Genomic DNA, 21,371 nt, shown 5'->3' with positions numbered 1-21,371 from the left:
TTATTTATTGAGAAAAGGGGGATCCTTTCCACCACAGAGAGGCAATTGTTTCTTCTTGCCTGACTCTCCTCAGAGCTCTGCATTCACATGCACCTTTCCAAATCACTTAGCAACTTGGCAAACCACCAGTGTGCTGCATGTGGCCAACTGCCAGCAGGAGGGAGAATGAAGCAACTCATCTTCACTCCCATCGACCAACAGCCCAGGCTCACCAGTCACAGAGGAGTCCCCCACCGCATCAGACTCAATCAAGATGTCTCTCTGCAATGGCTGTTGACAACAGCTGTTCTCTTTTATTTTCCAGTCTTTTTTCCAAGAAGTGTTTGTATCTCAGCTAAGCTATAAAACTGAAATCCCACGGCTGTGCATTTCCTCCCACACCCTAAACCAAAGCAGAGGCAAGTCCCCACAGTGGAGCTTCCACAGTCACTGCGGTTTGATGGCCTTCAGCTGCTTTGGTGGAGGGCAGTACCAGCACAGGGGCACCCTGGGCACTTATGCACCCTGCATCTAGGTGACTAATCTGAAGCAGCAAAAGGCAGTCCCCACCTGCTCTGACACTGCGCACGTCTCTGCACCCCTCAGGTGAGGTACGAGCTCACTGACCACCAGGGTAACCTCCAGGCTGAAACCTTCACTCCACCGTACATATCTGGACATGCTCATTCTTGCAACCTTTTCTCAGTCACTTTGACTAGAGTTTTATAGGGCCACAATCCTTGGATTTATCAATATTTCCCACATTAACTTGAAAAGCTGAAAGGACTACAGCCTTGTTACCAGTTTTAATATTTGGCAGCCTGAAGAGGGTTTTCTGCAAAGACACCCCATCTGTTTGCACACAGAAGATTCATCATTGAAGACCATTCAGGAAAGCCACCTCCTTCTTCCACACAACGTGGTTCACATCTGGAGTCCCTTTCATCCTCCTCTGAATCTCAATGAGAGCAAAGTGTGACAAGCAAACATGCTGCTGCTGGTAGTGCTTGTGGCCACAGCCTCTTGGTCTTGTAAGTGCTTCCTTATTTTCCTACCTTTCCTCACAGGCACCCTTTGCTAATAGGCATCTTTCCGAAACCCTGAATTCCAGCTAATGACATAATTTCTTCTTTTCTCTTTCCTAGATGGATTTGCACAGGAAATTCCCATGCAGAGCCCTATATCCATCACCAAGTTCCAAAAAAGTGCACGGATGACATGTGAAATTCAAACATCGAAGGAAAATGTTGATGGCATCGTCATACACTGGTATAAGCAGAAGGAGGGAGAAGCTCCAGAGAGGCTCCTGTTCTTTTCACAAGGCAAAGTTACCACTGAAAGTGCCTTTCAAGTAAACAGATACATGGTTGAAAGAATTTCTGTCCAGAAGCAGTGTGTTCTTACAATAAAAGATGTCATTCCTGATGATGCTGCTACTTACTACTGTGCCTACTGGGATCCTCACTGTGATAGAAACGCAAAGATCATCAAGGCAAAAAAACCACCTGCAACATCTGAACCACAAGGTTGTAACTGTGCCACTCTACCAGTCTTCTCACTCCATCTCAGTGAGCTGCTAAAAGGCCCAGCCTTTTTCTGCTACTCCAAAAGAGCGGGTAACCCTGCATAAATGTCCTTCTCAAAGTCTGGTTTGTCATTAGCACTCCTGTCTTCAACACACATCTACAATTTTTAAGGTCAAAGGAAGTCTTAACTGCCTCAAGACTCAGCAAATAAATACTGGACACACACCTGCTCCTTTGGTTTACACAGCCATGGCATAGTGGTGGTCTTTAGGGGAGCAAACAGAGAAGCAGTGATCTTCCAGTCCAGCCACTTTTCTCCCACATGAAAGAGTAGGCAGAAAATAAATATGGTGTGCTGAAGGAACTACCTTGGTGGTGGGAATGATATGCTTGCCACTGCCTAGCACTTTTGAGAAAAAGTTTCCCCCGTAATCTTCCCTGCCGTAAACTGTTGGGAAAACTGTAAGCCCTGTCTACCCTAATTTAGTTACTACAAAGTTCCACACAGACCAATTTAAATTAGAGATTTACAGTCTCTTGTCTACCAGAGCTGATGATGTGCTGCTTATAACCATCCTCTTCCTCCATTTCATGTTAAGACAAATAGAATTGACATGGTTTAGGAATGGTATTCCCCAATTTAGTGTTCCCACTGAAACACTCCAAACCTTGAGTCGCTCCCTCACTCCCAGTTCCCCTTCCCCTTCCCACCTGCAGTGAGCTAGAGAGGAGAACTGAAGGCACAAAAGGAAAAGATCATGGTTTGACATGAGAACAATTTACTGGAAACAGCAATGAGATAAGAAAAGGAACAGTAACAGCAACAATACTAATGACAGTGTACAAGAAAGAGGCAAATGATTCATACACGAGAACTCGCCAGATGGAGCCTTTGCCATGCTACCCAGACCAAAAGAGATTCCCCCTTTTCCCCTGCCCTCAGCAGTGACACAAGGTGGTATAGAATACAGGTGGCCCTCCTGACTACTGCAAAAATTAACCCTGTCTTGGCTGAAACCAGGATATCCATTCCTTATTCTGTACCATCTACATCATACTCAGATCTTACACCTTCCAGCTACGTACATATATACACATACAGAAGCGTGAGTATCATTTCTGTAGTCAATAGCCGTCCCTCCAAGATGCCTGTTGAGTTCATTTAGTCCATGACTGTGGGTTCTATCCATCCTAGGTGTCTTCCAGGGCAGGAAGGCTGGTGTGCTGTTGGGTGGCTGCAAGCTGCATCAGGAGCTCACAACTGGTGTATCTGGAGCAGTCCATAGTTCTTGTCCATGGTTGGTTATGGCATACAGTGGCAGTGTCATTCAGCAACCAATATTATACAATTCAACATTACAGACTGTTCTTACCCAAAAATCAAGTCCCCTTGAGGAACAAATAGCATTTCCCCATTCCTCTGCATTACCAACCACATGTACCCAGGTCCTTTAGCAAAAACAATGCCATGGATGGCTTTGCCTTTGCTTGAGGCAGGACTAATCCAAACTGTCTTCCCTAACACATATTCCTCATATGTACCATGGGGACTTTATTCCCTTCTCTGGTATGTGGCAGCTTTGATGGGGCAGGGCCAGCTCAATTAGTAGAGCCTCTAGTGTTAACTAACTAGGTGGCTTCTGCTAAACATAGATCCCAATGTTAGAAGGTCCCCCCACCTATTGCTTTTTAACAGTCCATTGTGCCACTCAATATTCCCAGAGGCTGGTGCATGACAGACATTATGATACACTCAGTCAATACTGTGCTCACTGGCCCAGCTGTCTGTGAGGCCATTTTTAAAATGAGTCACGTTGTCTGAATCAATTCTTTCTAGGATGCCATGTTGCCATAGGACGTCCTTTTCAAGGCCCAAGATGGTAGTCTGGGCAGTGGTGTGAGGCACAGGGCATATCTCCAGCCATGCAGTAGTTGCTTCCACCATTGTAAGAATGTAGCGCTTGCCTTGGTGGGTTTGCAGGAGTGTGACGCGATCAATTTACCAGGCCTTCCCACATTTATATTTCGACCATGGTTCCCCATACCACAGAGGCTTTACCCTCTTGGCCTGCTTGATTGCAGCGCATGTTTCCCAGCTGTGGATAATCTGGAAGATAATGTCCATGATTAAGTACACCTCTTCATCTGCATCATACAGAACACATCTGTATGTTGCATCACTTCCCTGATGACCTGAGGTGTCATGGGCCCACTAAGCCAGAAATAATTCATCCTTGCTGGTCCAGATCCGTCTGAGACACTTAAATTTTGGCAGCCTATTCCACCTGTCCATTGTGGACAATTGTTGGGCACTTGTGCATCTAACACAATGTCCTTCTACAACCAGCTTCTCTACCTGGCCAGTGATGTCTTGCCACAGTTCAGCAGCCCAGACGCATTCACCTCCACACTGCCAATTGTTCTTTTTTCATCTCTCCATCCACCCCCACAGAGCATCTGCTACAATCCATGAGTCAGGGTACAGGTAGAGCACTGGCCATTTCTCTCGTTCAGTGATATCTAAACCCAGATGGACAGCTTTCAGCTCTGCAAACAGACTCGATCCACCTTGTCCCTCAATAACTTCTGCGACTCACCATGTAGGACTCCATACAGCAGCCTTCCATTTTCAGTGTATCCCTACAATAAGCAGGAGCCATCAGGAAAGAGAAGGTATCACTTTTCATTTTCTGGTAGCTGATTATAAGGTGGGGCCTCTTCCTCCTCTTCTGTTTAAACTTCCTTTGCTGTGTTGCCCCACACAATAATGTCACCAATGTATTGCAAATATTCTGCAGCCTCACTGTTTTCTAGTACAGTCTGGATCAGTCCATGGCAAATAGTGGGGCTGCGTTTCCACCCCTGGAGGAGTCCATTCCAGGTGTACTGGACACCCCTCCAGGTGAAGGCAAACTGTGGCCTGCACTCTGCTGCTAAAGGAATGGAGAAAAATGTATGAGCAATGTCCATGGTGGCACCCCTTTGCTGCCTTGGACTGCAGTTCATACTGCAGTTCCAGCATGTCCATCACAGCAGCACCCAGTGGTGGTATGACTTCATTCAGGACATGATAGTCCACTGTCAGTCTCCACTCTTCATTGGACTTATGCACTGGCCATATGGAGCTATTAAAGTGTGAGCGAGTCTTACTGACCACTCCCCAGGTCTCCAGTTCCTGAATCATTTTATGGATGGGAGTCAGAGTCCTGGTTGGTGCGGTATTGTTGACAATGCGCTGTTGTCGTGATCAGTACCTGTTGTTCTTTGACCCTCATCAGTCCCACAGCAGAAGGGTCCTCTGAGAGACCAGGCAAGGTGTTGAGGTGTCTAATTTCCTCTGTCTCCACAGCAGCTATCCCAAAAGCTCAGCGATACCCTCTTGGGTCCTCAAAATACTCTCTCCTGAGGTAATCTATGCCAAGGACACACAGGGCCTCTGGGCTGATCAAAAAGGGGTGATTTTGCCATTCACTCCCAGTCAGGCTCATTACAGCTTCCAGTACTGTCAGCTGTTGGGATCTCCCAGAAACAGATTCTGTCCCTACAGATCTTGATAGCATCAGGGTACATTGCATACCAGTGTCAACCTTAACTTAAAGCTTCATACTCTTGTGCTGGGCCATCAGATCCACACAGTCCAATAGATCTGATTGTCCCTTTCCTCCACCTGGCTAGAGGCCCCTCTAATTCTGGTCATGGTACTCGTTGCTTAGTTCTTGTAATCATGAATTGGAGGTCCCTTCAAGAGGATCAGAAGTAGCATCACCCCTCCTATTTTGTCTGAGGATTTGCCCACTGTAAACTGGAGAGGCATTTATCCTTGAGGAATTTCCTGCAGAGGTTGTCCTGGGTATAGAAGAAAAAAAGAGGGGTGGAGTTTCTAACACTGTTTAATTCCATACCGTTCACATCATGGTGGGAGCTTGGTTTCAGCAGAAAATGCTGAGCCATCGGAAGCTGGAAGCAGTCAATCTTACCTCGGTCATGGGAAAGAATAAACTGTTCCATTAAACACATGGCCATCGGAAACTCAAAAAGGGTAAATGCTCCTACTGCCACAGCTGCTGCTGCTGTTGCTGTTACTTCTGCAGCTGCCAAGAACACCACTGCAAGCTGCAGTGCCCACCAGGACCACCACTGGGACAATCACCGCCCTGAGGAAAGGGAGACCCCTGCACTGGGACCTCTGCTGCAACTGATGGAGCCAGTGTTTTTCAGCAGCGTAGCTCCCGTTCAGACTAACTAACTTCCCACGTCCTGTGTGGCCCAGTACATGGGAAGAGGGGCCAGGTCCCACTTCCTTCTTTGTCTCAGGTTGTGCAGGGCCTTGATTGGTGAACAACCTTCGGTATGTAAATCACCTGTGTTTTGTGTACTTTAATAGTGTTACTGCTCATTTTTCTTATTTCATTCCATGTTTTTTCTCAAGTAAATGGTCCTTAACTCAGAATCTCTGCTTTTAGTCTCTCTCTCACTCGGAGGTGGTTGGGGGAGAAAAGAGAAGTTTAAATAGGGTTTACTTTTCCAGCTGTTTTTTAAACCAACACACTCATGTATTTGTGCTGCTAGGGCAGAGGTGCTTCCTCATGTCCTCTCTGTGGTCACACAGGTAAAACCACCTCGAGGTTACCTTGTGGTATGTACCCCTCTCTCCAGCAGGAGGGTGCATGCTCCCAATAGCAGAGACTGTGGTCCATACTGGCGGGACATAAGGCATTTCCTCTCTAACATGCTTGAATCTTCCAAGTCTGTCCACAGTCTTGGGCAGTGTTTCCACAGCCAAGGCACAGGTTGGTAGGGAGGAAAATAGATGAACATATAGTCAGAGTCAGGTAATCACCTGAAGCAATGTTTCTTCTCCTTCTTTCATTGACATCAATGAAAAGGATGCCAAAGGCTTGGTGTACAATGATGGTGAGCTCAATACAAACTTCTGCCACATGGATTGGGCATACTGGACAGGGGACTGCTTGTTATTTGAATCCCTACAGATTACCTTCAGCACAGCTAATTCGCTCAGGTACTGGATACCTTTCTCCACGGCATCCCACCTACTTGGGTACCCTATTAGATCATCCTTGAGACAATGAAAGAATTCTTTCCTTCACGCTTGACAGAAGTCACCTCCAGAAGCTGAAAGTGTCCTCTTCCCAATCCCCTTGTCAATGCCTAGATCCCGGGACAGGGATCCCAATTGCCTGGCTTCACTACCATCTACTTTCATACTGTGGGCCACAATTTCCCAGCATCAGAGCAGGCAGGTCACAAGGGGCTCTTCAGACTGGCAGCTGAAATCTTTTTGCACATCTCACAGCTCACCTGGGGTAGGGATTAGGTGTTTATCTCTGGCCTTGCCTCTTCCTCCTGTTGTAAGAGCCCTATTCTTATTCATCCCTCACTAAACAAACTGATTTTGTCTTGAATTTCTTCTTCTGTATGGGGGCAACTTCTACCAGCATGGGTTGTTCCTCTCATTCAGCTGCAGTTTGAGTGGCCACAGTGCCTCTTGGTCTGTTTTCCTCCTCTTCCTCCTGAGGGTGCTGTGTAGTATTGAACTGTATCCAGTAAAGAGTAGGCAGGGCACATTGCAGTAAGTTACACCTCTGCCAGGGTCGTGTAGATGTTCAGGGTGAAATTCCAAAATATTGGAGCAGAATAATCCTCCAAAAGCTAGCCCATTTTCTCCTACATTCCATGGCGCTCACGACTCTCCACCCTCGAGTTAGATCTCTGAACAACCTCCCTATATATCTCTGTCCTGACTCTAAACATGGTATGGGCCACTCTGAGGAGACCTAGCAGACTTAGCAACAAGAACATGCTTTCCTTAACATCCAAGGGAAATTCAAAATTTTCGAAAGCTGTTGTAATAGGCCTGAAGCAGGAAAAAGGGGTGAAAATCTTGGGAAGACCATCCTCTCCTTTTTCTTCCACAAACTGTGTATGATTATTGTCTTAGGTTACAATGTAAAATGTAACCAAAAGTAGTATTCTATCACCATCTGTTAAAACCAGGTGGGACAGTGTTCTTTATTTCTTCCATGACACAGCCCTGATAACTCCCGCTGGGTGCTATCTCTGCTAATGGGCCATCAAGGACCCACTGCACGACTCATAGAATCACATCATCCCGCTCTGAGATGCTCCGCCCAGGGGGAGGAGCCAAGCATTCCCCCCTTTGGAATACCACAAGCAGCCTTGCCTACTGGATTCACAGAGGACAAGAGCTACCACTGGACATTCAGGTGAAGACCAGACCCTTCTGCAGATCACTGCTTCAACACAACCACTTAATCTGGACTGCTACCACCACCCTGACTAACAGAGTACCAGGTTGTATCCTGATTGTGTCAGTGTTCTTGCTATTGCATTGATTTCAATTTTCCTATTAAATTATGATTCTGACTTGTGAACCCCCACTGGTTTGTTTTCAAGCTAGTACAATTATTAATAGACTCCCAAAGGTTCCACCCAAGGTAAGGGTAGGAGAGCAACACTGAGTACAAATCCTTCATCGCCCTTGACGTTGTCGTGCCATTAGCTGATATCTGCCAGTACATCAACAAAGCAACCCTGATCCTTCTCCCTGCTCTGAAAAAGAGCACTGCAAGGAGCACATACAGGAATATATACAGGGTTAGGTACCACAGCCACATGAACAGATCAAGCAAAATGGTAACCAGTGACTTCATATTTAATATAAGAATCTCCTGGATCAAATTTGTTTTCAACCGACTGCGGACAGACCTGTTGTTTTCTCAACATTTCATACTCCATTTGGACACCAAATAAGGCTGTCATGGTTTAGGAATGGTACTCCCCATTGTAGCGCTCCCACTGAAATTCTTCAAACCGTGTTATGCTTGCTTGCTCCCCCTCCTCCCTTGTGGAGGGCTGGAGAGGAGAATTGAAAGCACAAAAGGCAAAAATCATGGGTTGAGATATGAACAACTTACTGGAAACAACAATGAGATAAGAAAGCAAACAGTAACAGCAACAATGTTAATAATGAAGTGTGCAACATACAACACAATTCCCACGTGATTGTTTGGAACTGGCATTTGCTGACTGCTACCTCTGGCCCAGAACCAGCATTATCCAACTGTTCACTCCACCACATGTATTTGACCAGAAGGAACCCCTTCTCATCTGGAAGACACTCCCTTCCCCCACACCCAGCAATAAGGTGAGGTGGTGTAGAATAACTTGCGTGTCCTAGCCATGCACTCTCCTATCTACTGCAAAAATTAATCCTGTCTGGCCAGAACCCAGACAGGTGGTTTCATTCACTGCATGTGTAAGGGCATGGCAGGAAAAGCACCAGTCAGCATCATTCTGTCTATATCACTCCTGCCCTTGATTTGTCGTTGTGATTAGGATGTTTCTGTCCAGAAGACTACGAAGTAGACCACTGGGTTTTTTTACACCTACTTCAGCAGAAAGACCTTCACCCTCTCGTTCCTCCCTCTAGCCGCAATAGTAATTTCTCAACATAATTTTGCAGTCAGTATGCTACAAGAGATCCCAGAAGTACTCTAACTCAATTTATTTTAAATGCCAAACTAAGCATGCAGGCTGTTTGATTGACAGTAGTGGTGACTCCTCTGATGTTATCTTGGGCTGTTTTATAAGAAAAATCTGCGCAAGGAAAAGCCTCCTTCTCCCACCAGCTAGTATATAAAAAGCTGCCAGTGAGCTGCTGTAGCAAAGCCTGGAGCAATTCCAAGAGATGGGCAGGCAATAACCATGTACTTGGGGCAAGAAAAAGCAACCTGCAGCACACAGACACCTTCACAATACTTTTGGTGCTGGCTCTCCCTCCTTTCCCTCTTCTGTGTTCAGACAGTGAGAAATGAACTTCATGCTAGTAGTACTTGATGTCATGTAATTGCAGATGTACACCATTGGTAAAGAGCAAGATTTTCACCTGAAGATACGTGTTTTTTTTAATTCAGAACTCTGTGTTCTTATTTGTTGTCTAAAATTGAAGAAAAACCATCATCAAATTCTAAGACATTAAGTGGAGGGGCTATCTTGTACCACTTCAGGAAACAGATTTTCTCTGAAGGACATTAGCTATTGGCTGAACATCAAGATGCACATCTGAAATTCCTGACAACTTCCCAGCAGCCAAGGACCAGGTCTTCATGCAAACTCCCAGGGATGACTGAGAAAAATTTGGATTTTCTTCATCAGTGTTATATCAAGAGAGCATGCCAGCTTATTGTAAAGTCAAAACATAGTGTGAAACACCTGGATTAAATACTTTGGCATGGGAACAAAGCTCATTGTCTCTGGTAAGTACCATTATCACTGAAATGATTTTCACAGAATCATTCAGGTTCTCAGATAATCAAGAATGAAAGACTGTGAGGAAAATTAATTTCTCCCTGATAAATCATGTTTTGTTTGTGAACTGTGCATGGTGCTCCAGTTGGGTAGGTAGATCATCAATAAATATATTAACCTCGTGAATAGAGATTGCCTCTGGAAAAAATGCTGAATACTTATAAAGGAATGGAAAAATGAGGAGGGGTAAAAAATTTAAATACTGGGATGGTTTCATCCTATTCTAGGAAATAAAAGTGAACTTCTTGAAAGTTAACTCCCAGAACAGCATGTGAGAAATGAAAAAATTTCCTAATGGCAGAAGTGGTCTGGTCTAAATTGATTGGGAAGAAAAATTCCCTCAGTGTAATAAATTTCTAGTTCCTGGCACTACTGAAAGAAACTGGTTTACTTTTGCATTTGTATTATTTTTAATTTTGGTGAAGCTATGAAATCAATAGGATGAATGCTGTTTTCAGTATAAAGCATATATCAATGCCTACACTATGTTACTCAGAAACTACAAGACATTATCAAGGTGGCTATAATTACGTAAAATTACAAACTGCTGAGGAGAGTTACAGAGAAATTTAAAATGTTTTCTATCCATTCCTCTGACCAAAAATTTTCAGAACTTTTTACTCACTACAAAAATTAAAGTGTTTCTAGAAATGACACTCTAGTCAATGTTGAAAATTCAGTTATAGCACTCAGTCAGATTTATCACCAGCCTCTAAATCAGAGAGACTTTTTCTGTAGCCTATGCAAGAAAAGTGCAGTGCAGAAGATATTGCTAAGCATTATCAGACTGTGGGATCCTGATGTCAAAATATTTGGAAGTGGAACTGAACTTATAGTTTCAAGTAAGTACAAAATGTAAAACTTGACTACTTCTGAAATGCTTTTCAATACAGCTAGATATTGGCTGGCATGAAATGCTCTGCTATTTTAATTCTCTCTAATTCTAACTGTTCTGAATGTTTTGCAGGATTTCCCCCTTAAACAGCATTTCCATTTGCAGAACACAGTGTAATTGTTCTGTATTTATGCATGAAATGGGGAAAACACAACAGCTATTGAAGCACAGACCTATAACTTATCCCATTATGATTTTCTATGTAAAAATGAATTTAAATATGGCAAAGAAAGCATTTGGAGAACAGAAAGATGTTTTTTGTCTCTAAATATGCACATTTGACCTTTGTGATATTCCGAATTCATTCTGAAAGTAGTATGTCCAACCTCTGTGTTACACATATTCTTTGAAAAGCAAAGAATCTTCTGGAGAAGACTTTTGGGTCACCTAATTGCTCCCTTCCAGTACCTGAAGGGAGCCTGCAAGAAAGATGGAGAGAGACTTTTTTACAAGAGCATGTAGCCACAGGACAAGGGGGAATGGCTTCACACTGAGAGTGGGATTAGATTAGATTTTAGGAAGAAATTCTTTACTGTGAAGGTGGTGAGGCTGTATCTGACTATACCAAATGAAAGAGTTATTTGAGATATGCCCAGAACAGTAAGTTGCACCTTTTAAGATAGGCGTAGTTGAAAGGCTGTTCTCTCTTCCTAGCTTTTGCAGAAACTGCTTATTATCAGTTATTACTACTATTCAAAATATTTTGCTTCAAGTAAGCCCTAGGTGCTGTGATACTTGCCTATAATTTGGCTCCACTAAGCATCTGAGATGGAAATAGTTTGCCTAATTTTGACCAGCTGAACATGGTGTATCTTGTTAGTGGGAGTTTTGATTCCGATTGATGCAGTTTTGCTTCATGTTAGTGCTAACGAAAATATTGGTCAATAGTCTCATGCTCTTAGACCTCTGCATAATGTTCACCAGTTCTAGGTCTGATCTTATGTGGGTGTATAAGAAGCAAATTACCTCACCAGCATCTGATCAAATAGATCTTATGGTGATGCTGCCTGTTTCCAGAAAGCAGAGATGGAGTGAAAGTGCTCCATCTGCACCGTCCACCTAAACTTTCAGAAGACATCAATTAGTTGAGAGGAATCCTGTCCATTTAACAACATACATGCCCTCCAAAAATTCCACATTTTTTCCATTCTTTTTTTAACTTTATTTTAGGTGACTGCTCCTTTTTTTACTATCCTAGGGTCTAAAAATTGATTATATGGCAAACCTGATTTTCCATAAAGAGTACTATTTACCCATGCAAACACAACTGAGCTGCACTGATATTGTAAAGGCTTTATTCACTGTGATTGGTTATTACAACAAGGTGTTTGGCTCAGGTACAAAACTCATTGTCTCAGGTAAGTGGTATGTTGTAAGTTGTATGTATATTGTTCATACAATAAGCTATAGGAGCTTGGAGTGGTCCTACAGATGAGTTTTATACTGTCTCAGAGGGCACTCAGCCCACAGAGCCTCAGTCAACACCATTCCTTGTGCAGGATTTTCCTACCCCGCTCACCATTCCTACGTTGAGCCTTGTGGTATTTGTAATGCAGTGGTTTAGGATCACAAACATGTCTAAAAAGGAACTATTGTGAGCCACTTTTGATCATAGTTCTCCTAGAAATCTGGTGGAAAACGGTCTGTAATAGTTTTCAGAGACCTCACTCTTTCCTCCAGCTGTACTGAAGGAATTAGCAGGGAATCAAGCAGCTGAGAATTAAGCATAAAAAAAGAACACCTCTTTCTAATACAGATACAAAGAGCAGTATGCAATGGTCATTGCAAAAAATCTTTTTTAATTAGGCTAGTAAAAGTGAAATAACTTGTTCATAATTATTTTGTCACATACACAATACTTTGGCAATAGAAATAAATTAGTACCTCCAAATGTTCTTCTCATCACTTTATAACTGCTTATCAAATTAATTAATTATTCCATATTAATTATGGTGAATTAGTGCTTCATAATTGCTTAATGAAGAAGTCATCCTTTTTTTGCCTTTCTTGCAGAGACATTTATTTTAATAGGAAGTGGAAGACAAAAGTATTTTTTCCCACTACATGTGCCTTTTAAATGCCATAATCCTGAGTGAACAACTATACAAATACAAGGCAGAGGAGCTATTGCTACCAAGTGTTTTAAGCCTGGTTAATACATAAACCTATATTAACATATCAAGCCAAGATTGGTTTTAATGATTTATGCCAGAAGGACTAAGTAATTCGTGCCTATAATTCAATGGAAATATCTGTGGCATGATAAGCTTGTTGTTTCTAGTGAAAACCCTTACCTACCTAATCAGGTAGTTTCCTATCTGCAGTTTAAAATAAATTCTTTCCAAGCATCACTCTAATTCTGTAGGATTTTTTCTTTATGAGGCCAAGGCTTTTGACTCATTAATAGAGTAAAAGGGTTGCAGTTACTTCACATTTAAGAACTTGAAGATCACTAAGAAATGGAGAAAACCAGGACTTAGGACAAGGGGTTTTGTGAGTAGCAGGATTAACTGAGATTGAATCCAAATATTCTACATTCACGTAGCCAAATCAAGAGAATCTTATTGTTCGTATTATAGTTGTTAAACCTGGTACTTTTCCAGCCAAAATCATAGAATTGTAGAAATGGCTTGGGTTGAAAGAGACCTTAAAGATCATCTAGTTCCAACCCCAGTGCTGTGGCCAGGGACACTTTCCACTAGATGAGGTTACTCAGAGCCACATCCAACCTGGCCTTAAACACTTCCAGGGATGGGGCATCCACAACTTTTCTGTACTCTCTATTCCAGTGCCTCGCCACCTTCACAGTAAAGAATTTCTTCCTAAAATCTAATCTAACCCCGCTCTCAGTGTGAAGCCATTCCCCCTTGTCGTGTGATTACATGCTCTTGTAAAAAACTCTCTCTCCATCTTTCTTGCAGGCTCCATTCAGGTACTGGAAGGGAGCAATTAGGTGATCCAAAAGCCTTCTCTTCTCCAGGCTGAACAACCCCAGTTCTTGCAGCCTTTCCCCATAGGATAGGTGCTCCATCCCTCTGATCAACTTGTTGGCCTCCTCTGGACTTGCTCCAACAGGTCCATGTCCTTCCTGTGCTGGGGACCCCAGAGCTGGATGCAGCACTCCAGGTGGGGTCTCACCAGAGCAGAGCAGAGTGGCAGAATCCCCTCCCTCACCCTGCTGGCCACACTGCTTTGGATACAGCCCAGGATACATTTGGCTTTGTGGGCTGTGAGTGCACAGTGCTGGGTCATGTCCAGCCTCTCATCCACCAGCACCCCCAGGTCCTTCTCAGCAGGGCTGCTCTCGATCTGTTCATCCCTCAGCCTGTGTTGATCCCAGGGGTTGCACCTTGTACCTGGTCTTGTTAAACTTCATGAAATTCCCATGGACCCACTTCTTGAGCTTGCCCAGGTCCCTTTGTATATCGTCCCATCCTTCAGATAGAAGCTTCAGTAAAGGAATGTACCAGTGTGGGAGGGTATTTGGTATTTGGTTCTGGTGCAAAACTCATCATCTCCAGTAAGTGTTTTCACAGTCATGTTTTTAAAAGTTTTGTAATGGGAAAGCTTCAGAAAGAAGGCTGACAGCTCTTTAAGGTATCTGGAAAGGCTCACCATAGGTCAGGACTATACTATATTGTTACCAGTTATACTCCCTGAAGTCGCTGTCAAGAAGGACAAGAATGCTATTTATGAGCTGAGTGTGCTGAGTGCCCTCAGCTCCCACTGGCTTGAAGTGGAACAGAGGAGCTTTGAATGTCAGTACAAAATTACTCCATTTTGTGGTATCATCCAAGTAGTGTGAATAAAAATTTCAGTTTAAGAACACAGAGACCTTATTTATAAATCTTATTTATAGATACTTATTTATAGATACTTATAGATACTTATAAAGAAACTGTAGAGGAATTTCATTAAGAAAACTTTTGACAGCTGATCTATATAAACATATATTTTGAGCTTAATTTTTTAATAGCTCATTGGTTATGAACCTAACTCCAGTATTTTGTTTGAACAATGTTTTGCAGCCTTGCTGCATTGTTACATGAGAGAAAAATAGCTTAAGAAATATCTGCTTATACCTATATATTATGTGAAAAAGTAAGACCTATATACCTCTTAAAACCTGCCTTAGAAAACTGTTTAACAAGGTAAACCACAAAATTTTTCAATGTTTAACTAAACCAAAACTGACGGAGGAGTGCAAGTTCATTACTTTAAAATTCTTCAGAAAGAATCAGATAATTTGCCCAGAAAAGCCAGTGTAAACTGTCTTGCTGACTTCAATGACTTTGCAGATCAACCTGAAAATACATCAAACCCTACAGCCAATTCTACAAGTTTTCATCCCTTTTTTTCAGAAACATGCATACAAATATTTTTTTCTCACATACAAACACACACACACACATATATATATATATGCAAAACTTAATTGTTTCCATTCTCCACTGTCATCCATTTACCCATATATGTACATGAGACTCTTAAATGCATGCACACAGCTGCAATTACTCAAGCAATGTGTTTCCTCAGCATTGTGGTATGATTTAGATGTTTCATGCAAGCTATGCACCTAGGGTGTTTTTACAGTAAATGGAATGACATCGGCAATTCCAGAGGTGGAAATTATTCCATCATAACAGAAGTCTCTAAAATGAGCAGTATGAACTAGCAGCTGGAAGAAACTCTCTTGCGTCTCTATTTAGACTTGATAGCCTAAGAGAATAATGTAAAACTAAGCTATTATATGTACTGAAATTAGTCAGAACAACTTACTAAGCTTCAAAAATCTAAAAGAAACCTCTAAAATAGTCATGAAGCTTTGCAGAGTGCAATGTCACTGGGGCAAGAGCTACTTCATGGTCTTCTGAACATATATGACTCTGGAACAAATAAATAATTTTAGAAATTACTTTAATCTTCCATCCTTGGGAGGACTGATGCAAATTAACTCCTAAATTAATGCTAGAGAATGATAAAGTTGTCAGCAACTTTATTTCTGGTACAACAGAGCTTGGTCCACACTGTCATTTTAATGACATCTCTAAAATGAAAGAAATTCTTAATATCAGGAAGGTAGACACCCTTTTGAAGGTAGACGGGTCATCTTTCTTTTTAAACACCAAATTTGAAATACTTCAAAGAATCATTAAGTTGTTTTAGGGAGAATGCAATGTAGAAGATTTCTCTAGAACAGCCAGATCATTTAAAGAAAGGTGGAAGCTTTTTGGCAAAAAATGCATGTTTACAGTAACGTATTTTCTCCCAGTGCATTAAAATTGCACCACTCAGTCACACCACAGCTTAAACCCCATGCATCTACTTGCACCAATTCAATGGCAGAGATTTACATAGGAACTCAAGGGAAGAAGTGTGATAAGGCAACACCTTATCCCAGCACCTCTGCTGCCTTAAAAAGATAGTATTAAGCTGTACTTTCTATGTAACAAAAGTCAATTTTGAAAACTGTATCCAGCCTCTACTTGCAGCTAAGCATAGACAAAAATGATTGCCTGTGAGCACTGCCTATGCACTCACTGCAGAAGCTCATGTTTACCTAAATCAGACCCCTAAATTTACTCTCCACTTAAATAATATCAAAATGTCATCTCAGTGTGGACAAAATCTGGATGATTTTGTCTCCTCCTAATCCAGAGAGGATCCAGGCTTAATCCAGAGAGGCAAATGAAATGGAGAATACATAAAATTAGCTTGTGGAAACAGCTCACTTTTAATTTAAAATATATTTATGTATGTTCATACTGAGCATGTTTACCAAAGCACAACATCAATGATAACTCTGGCTAGATATGCTGTTTAGATCTGAAAATGTTATCCAGCTATAACATGTTCTTCTGCTTTAGTTTAGTTTTGGGTTTTCATTTTCAGATGTCTTAATTAATCATTTAAAAAGACCTAGTACGGCAGAATGGCATTGCCAGCCTTTGGTGTCCAGGGCATTTTGTGATTCCATTTTCCTGTCTTGATAAAAATCTTCACCTGGCAAATACATGGAATGTCTTAAAACCAGAGCAATTATAAATCATTGTTGTCTTCCCTTCCCTCACCCCCTAAAAAATATCACAAAATTAATATTGACTTTTAAAAAATTAATAGATATAGCAGATGTTCATTATATAGCAGTGGGGACTTATACTGGGGACATAAGACTGCTAGGATTTTAAAGGTAGGTGGTCTATGTTTAATATTCTGCGGACAAAATTTTAATGTACTTGTTTTTGCATAAATATTGTAAAGCAATATTAAATTCCTCTTATTGAATAAATGAGCTTATTCAGGAAATATTGCTATTATTTAATAGTTGTCAGAGACTTGAACAGGCAGATACACTTTCTGACAGCAGTACTGCTTGGAAGGTTGTAGGATATAGGCTCTTGTGTAGGCACCTGAAGATTTCTAACTCAGTTTCAAGTGAGATTAGCAGTTATTTATATATCCAACAGTATTTCAGTTTCTTAATGTTTCTCAAAAGAACATTTACATTTGTTATGAGCGTATTAACATTTGTTAATAAGGCATTTATCTTGTTGCTCTTCAGAATTTGTATTTTTGGCTGTGTATTTATTTGCTGTACACTATTGATCTTCAAAATCTGTTTTTCTAATTTTCTTCCTCCAATAATCCATCCAGAAAAAGGAAGTTCTCCACCAGCAAACTCTGAAATCCTGCAGAAAAAACGTGAAAATCAGATAATATATGTTTGCCTTATTGAGAAATTCTACCCAGAAGTTATCAGGGTGACATGGACTGATGACGAAAAGGAGGTAACAGACAATGTAGTAAAAGGTGATACTTGGCAGTCCACGAAAGAGGATGAATACTCAATTGCCAGTTGGTTAACTGTACCAGCAGAGAACAAAGACAAGAAATACTACTGCAAATATGAACATGAAGAGGAAAAGGCTTCACTGCCAACACAAGGTATATTCTACATGTTAAAAATGCAATTTGATGTACTATTATAAACATCATTTTTCTTTACAATAGAATTAGAGTAATACTTTCTATTACTGTTTCTGAAGACATCTGTGCTCCTAGGCACAATAGCTAAAATACACAACTGGAGAAACCACCAAAAGTTTTCCCAGGAAAAGTAACCTAGCCTGTGTTATGGTCCTCAAATAAGCATCCCATTGTAACAGAAAAATAATAGTTATTTTAAAGTAGTGAACCTCATCAGGTGTAAACTAGCACAGCTCCAAAAGATCTGCACTGAAACATGTCTGTTACTTTCCATCTTACAGAAGCTTCTGAAAACAGTATTACATCCCATAGTGTACGAGTGTAAGTCCCTCTGACACCCCCTGACATTAGTCACAGCTATAAAAAACTAAGCAGTTAAAAATGAGGTTACTGAGGGTGTAGAACAAAGTTTAAAAATATTACTTGCCCACAATCCAGAAATAGTAACTTAATAGCCATGTATAAAAATAAGATTTTAATTGTGGATTGATTATGCAAAGCCAAATCTGAAAGACAATGCAATTTTAAAGAAAAAGTAACTTACACTCAATGCAAATTGTTTAAATCATCTATAAGAAAAGTGGTCCAAATTGGTTTAGATTAATCTTCTCTCCATACCTACCTTTGCTTATCTTACTATAAATTAACCTAACCCAAATGAGTGAGAGCATGGCCATAAACAACAATTACATTTTAACCTTCAAAATATATTCTGACAAAAAACCACTTCAAGCTTATTCAGATGGAGCATGTATGTAGAGATGAAATATAAATGTCTTTAATGTTTATATCAATGCACACAAAGAACATAAACAAGAACAAAATCAAATTTGCTACTTCAGGAACAAAACCAATGTATTTTAGAGAAAAAACAGCACCAGGATTCCCAATAGGGAAATTTAAGATCATACAGTCCTCTGTATGATCAACAACCACTGTTGAACTGTTGAACAACCACTAACATATTAACTGAAGTCTCTTCCAACGTAAATTATTCTGCATTTCTAATAACAGTAGGCAAATAGACTTCAGCTGCTTCACTGACAAGGTCAGATTGTCAAACTGACTCCCATTACAAATAAAAGAGACTTCGCCAAGGAACAGCCTAATGGACACATTCCTGAAAGGGAAAGAAACATCTCCCACTTAGGGCAACAAATTCCCAGCCACTTCTTTGAGCACATCTCCTCTTCCAATTCTCTCTGCAAATGAATCCTACTTGTGAATATCTGCTTTGCAGACTGATCTTAAGGCTCGTTTTTTGTTATTTAATACTAACTTTCAATGTCCCCAGCCTTGTTCCTGTACAGCCTCTTTTTTCCCCTATTCCTCAATTCATGTTTGTTAAAACTAAAGAAAAGCCTAATTGGGGTATTTAAACTCTCTTTCCAGTAGATTCTGTGAAGACTGCTCCTCAGGAAGAGGACTGCAGAACAGTTTTTAATAGAGGTAATTTAATGTGTTAAAACGTGGGAAAGTGATGCAATAGTTAGATATTGCTACATATGTTCTGAACATTATGAAAATTATCTTTCTTAGTAGTATACAGGAAATTTTTCAAGTCTGAGGTCTGCAACTCAAAAACACTTCAGCGCTACTCTTAACTAACTTCTTATAAGGTGCTCTCCTACTTTTACCAGGTAGCTTTATTAAGATGCTACAGATGCTGTTTAGGCTACTAGATTACTAGCCTGCATTAAGCACCACTTTTTAAACCCTTGGAGTACTAAACGCTAAACACTTCAGCTGATGCTACATCAGCCTACCAATTACCCAGAACTTTGCACAAAGACATTTTTTTGGCTTGAACAGGATTTAGGAAGAATCATGAGAACTTATGTTCAAAAAAGCAACAAGAAGGATTCAAACAAACATCGTAGTAAGTGCTGGAAGCACTACCATTATGCTCTTGCCTTTACAAGGAATAATAACCCAGTGGCACTGAGAGTCAGTTTAGTGCTGAGAAACCCACTAGGTCTAGAACTCATTAGCAGTGCAAACCCATTTAAAGAACAGTCAGATATCGTACGTATTTATGCTGTGCATTGGTGTCAATGTAATTGCAGCAGTAAACTGACTAAATTGTTTCATTTCTATCCAGTTTTTAGGAGGCTATACAATATTGACATTAAACAAGACTTTTCGGTCTTATATTTGTTACAGATCAGTTAATGCACAGGACAGCATATTTAGTATATATCATCCTTCTTCTGAAGAGCTCCATGTACTATCTTCTCATACTCTTCTTCATCTACAGAATGTGGGCTTCAACCAAGTACCAAGGAAAGAAAGCATAAATGCTGGTTTAAGAAAGGGCTACAAATTGATCTTCAATTTACTTTGCCATATGCTTACCCATATAGACTCCCCTACTCTCAGTGTTAGAGGTAACAGGAAAAAAAATCCGAAAATAATTTTCTGGCATTAGCGAATAAGGGCTCATTTTGCTTTACTGCTAGTGTTTTTATATCAGTCTGGTTTTCCTAATTTTTTTCTGAAGACTGAATAAAGATAGGCAATAGGAATAATGCATTTTAATCCAAGTCCGTGTTGCAAAATGAAGAAGGTAGCCATGTCAAAAGTAGCTATGCATCCAGAAGCTTAGGGGTATAACAGGGCTTTTGACATATAAAGCATGGATGTGTTTTGTCATTGCATTTAAGGCTTAATTAGGAGCATTCCTGTGCAGTAAATTCACAGGTATTGGTTCATTTTACTCTCAGTGATTTGTTGCAACTCTCATGTACCCAACAAATCAGGAATTAATTATTCTGAAGTGGTGTGCTTTAAGAGACAATTAAACAAAACTTTAAAAAGTGAACAAAAGAATTTTGAATAAAGAAGTCAGATGAGAATAAAAGCAATGCTAAGGTGCACATGTGAAGAAATTGAAGAAATCCACCGGCACTGTGACACAGTCTGAAAATCTGCACATTGTAATTTTAAAAAAAGAAAACAACCACAATGATCATGAACATCACCTCGTCTAAAGACACCTTTTAAAACTGAGCAAAACCTCAAAAGTGACCCTCTGAAAGAATATTTTTACAAAGGAAGAAAAATTCTCGGAGACTTTGAACTCTTAATCTCCAAGTTCCACAAATCATTTCCTTTCAAATTTATGTGGAAAAATAGGAAGTAGACATATTGGGATAAATCGCTTGCTTGGTTTTGGGCAACACTGCTCTAGGTTTTGGAGATATGTCCCTGCAGCATTTACACTCACTGTGTCTGTAATGATGATGGCAATAAAAGCTTTCCTCCAGCTGTCTTTATGAGGCCTGTGTTTGTTCTCCAGCATATCCACAGCCTGTACAAAGGTGTCTAGAAAACCTGATTAATTTCTCTGTTCATATAAATTTCTCAGGAAATCAAAGGTCCTTAAAACATCACTTTTCTGCTTTTCAGTGTGTTAAATAGGAACACTTTTACACAGAACAATAAATGCTAGTTTGTTACATCTTTTGTGTTATAAAACAGAAAGCTAAGCTTTGTAAAACAGAGATAAGCCAAGCCGAGGGGAAATGTTACAACTGGACTGCCTCCTAGGGCTCATCGCCATTGTAAGGGAAGGAAAACATATGAAGTTGAGTTCTAACAACCACAGCTGTTTTACTAATAGCATACCTTACAAA

General features: G+C 40.8%; 1 protein-coding gene across 1 annotated transcript; it reads left to right on the top strand.

Annotated features, from left to right (window-relative positions):
- The first annotated feature begins 582 nt into the window (after window positions 1-582).
- Window positions 583-21,007, top strand: LOC121672077 (immunoglobulin kappa light chain). Its single transcript, XM_042044577.1, has 6 exons — window positions 583-1,010; window positions 1,125-1,439; window positions 12,063-12,107; window positions 17,404-17,694; window positions 19,129-19,185; window positions 19,900-21,007. The coding sequence occupies exons 1-6, from the start codon at window positions 968-970 to the stop codon at window positions 20,031-20,033; spliced, it is 885 nt and encodes a 294-aa protein (XP_041900511.1). The 5' UTR covers window positions 583-967; the 3' UTR covers window positions 20,034-21,007.
- The last annotated feature ends 364 nt before the right edge of the window (window positions 21,008-21,371 follow it).

This window comes from Corvus kubaryi, unplaced genomic scaffold (assembly GCF_017639235.1).
Source record: "Corvus kubaryi isolate FWS band 111438036 unplaced genomic scaffold, C.kubaryi_AGA036_p1.0 37398, whole genome shotgun sequence".
Lineage (NCBI taxonomy): Eukaryota > Metazoa > Chordata > Aves > Passeriformes > Corvidae > Corvus > Corvus kubaryi.
The sequence above is the reverse complement of the archived record's forward strand: the minus strand, read 5'-3'. Positions and strand labels throughout refer to the sequence as shown.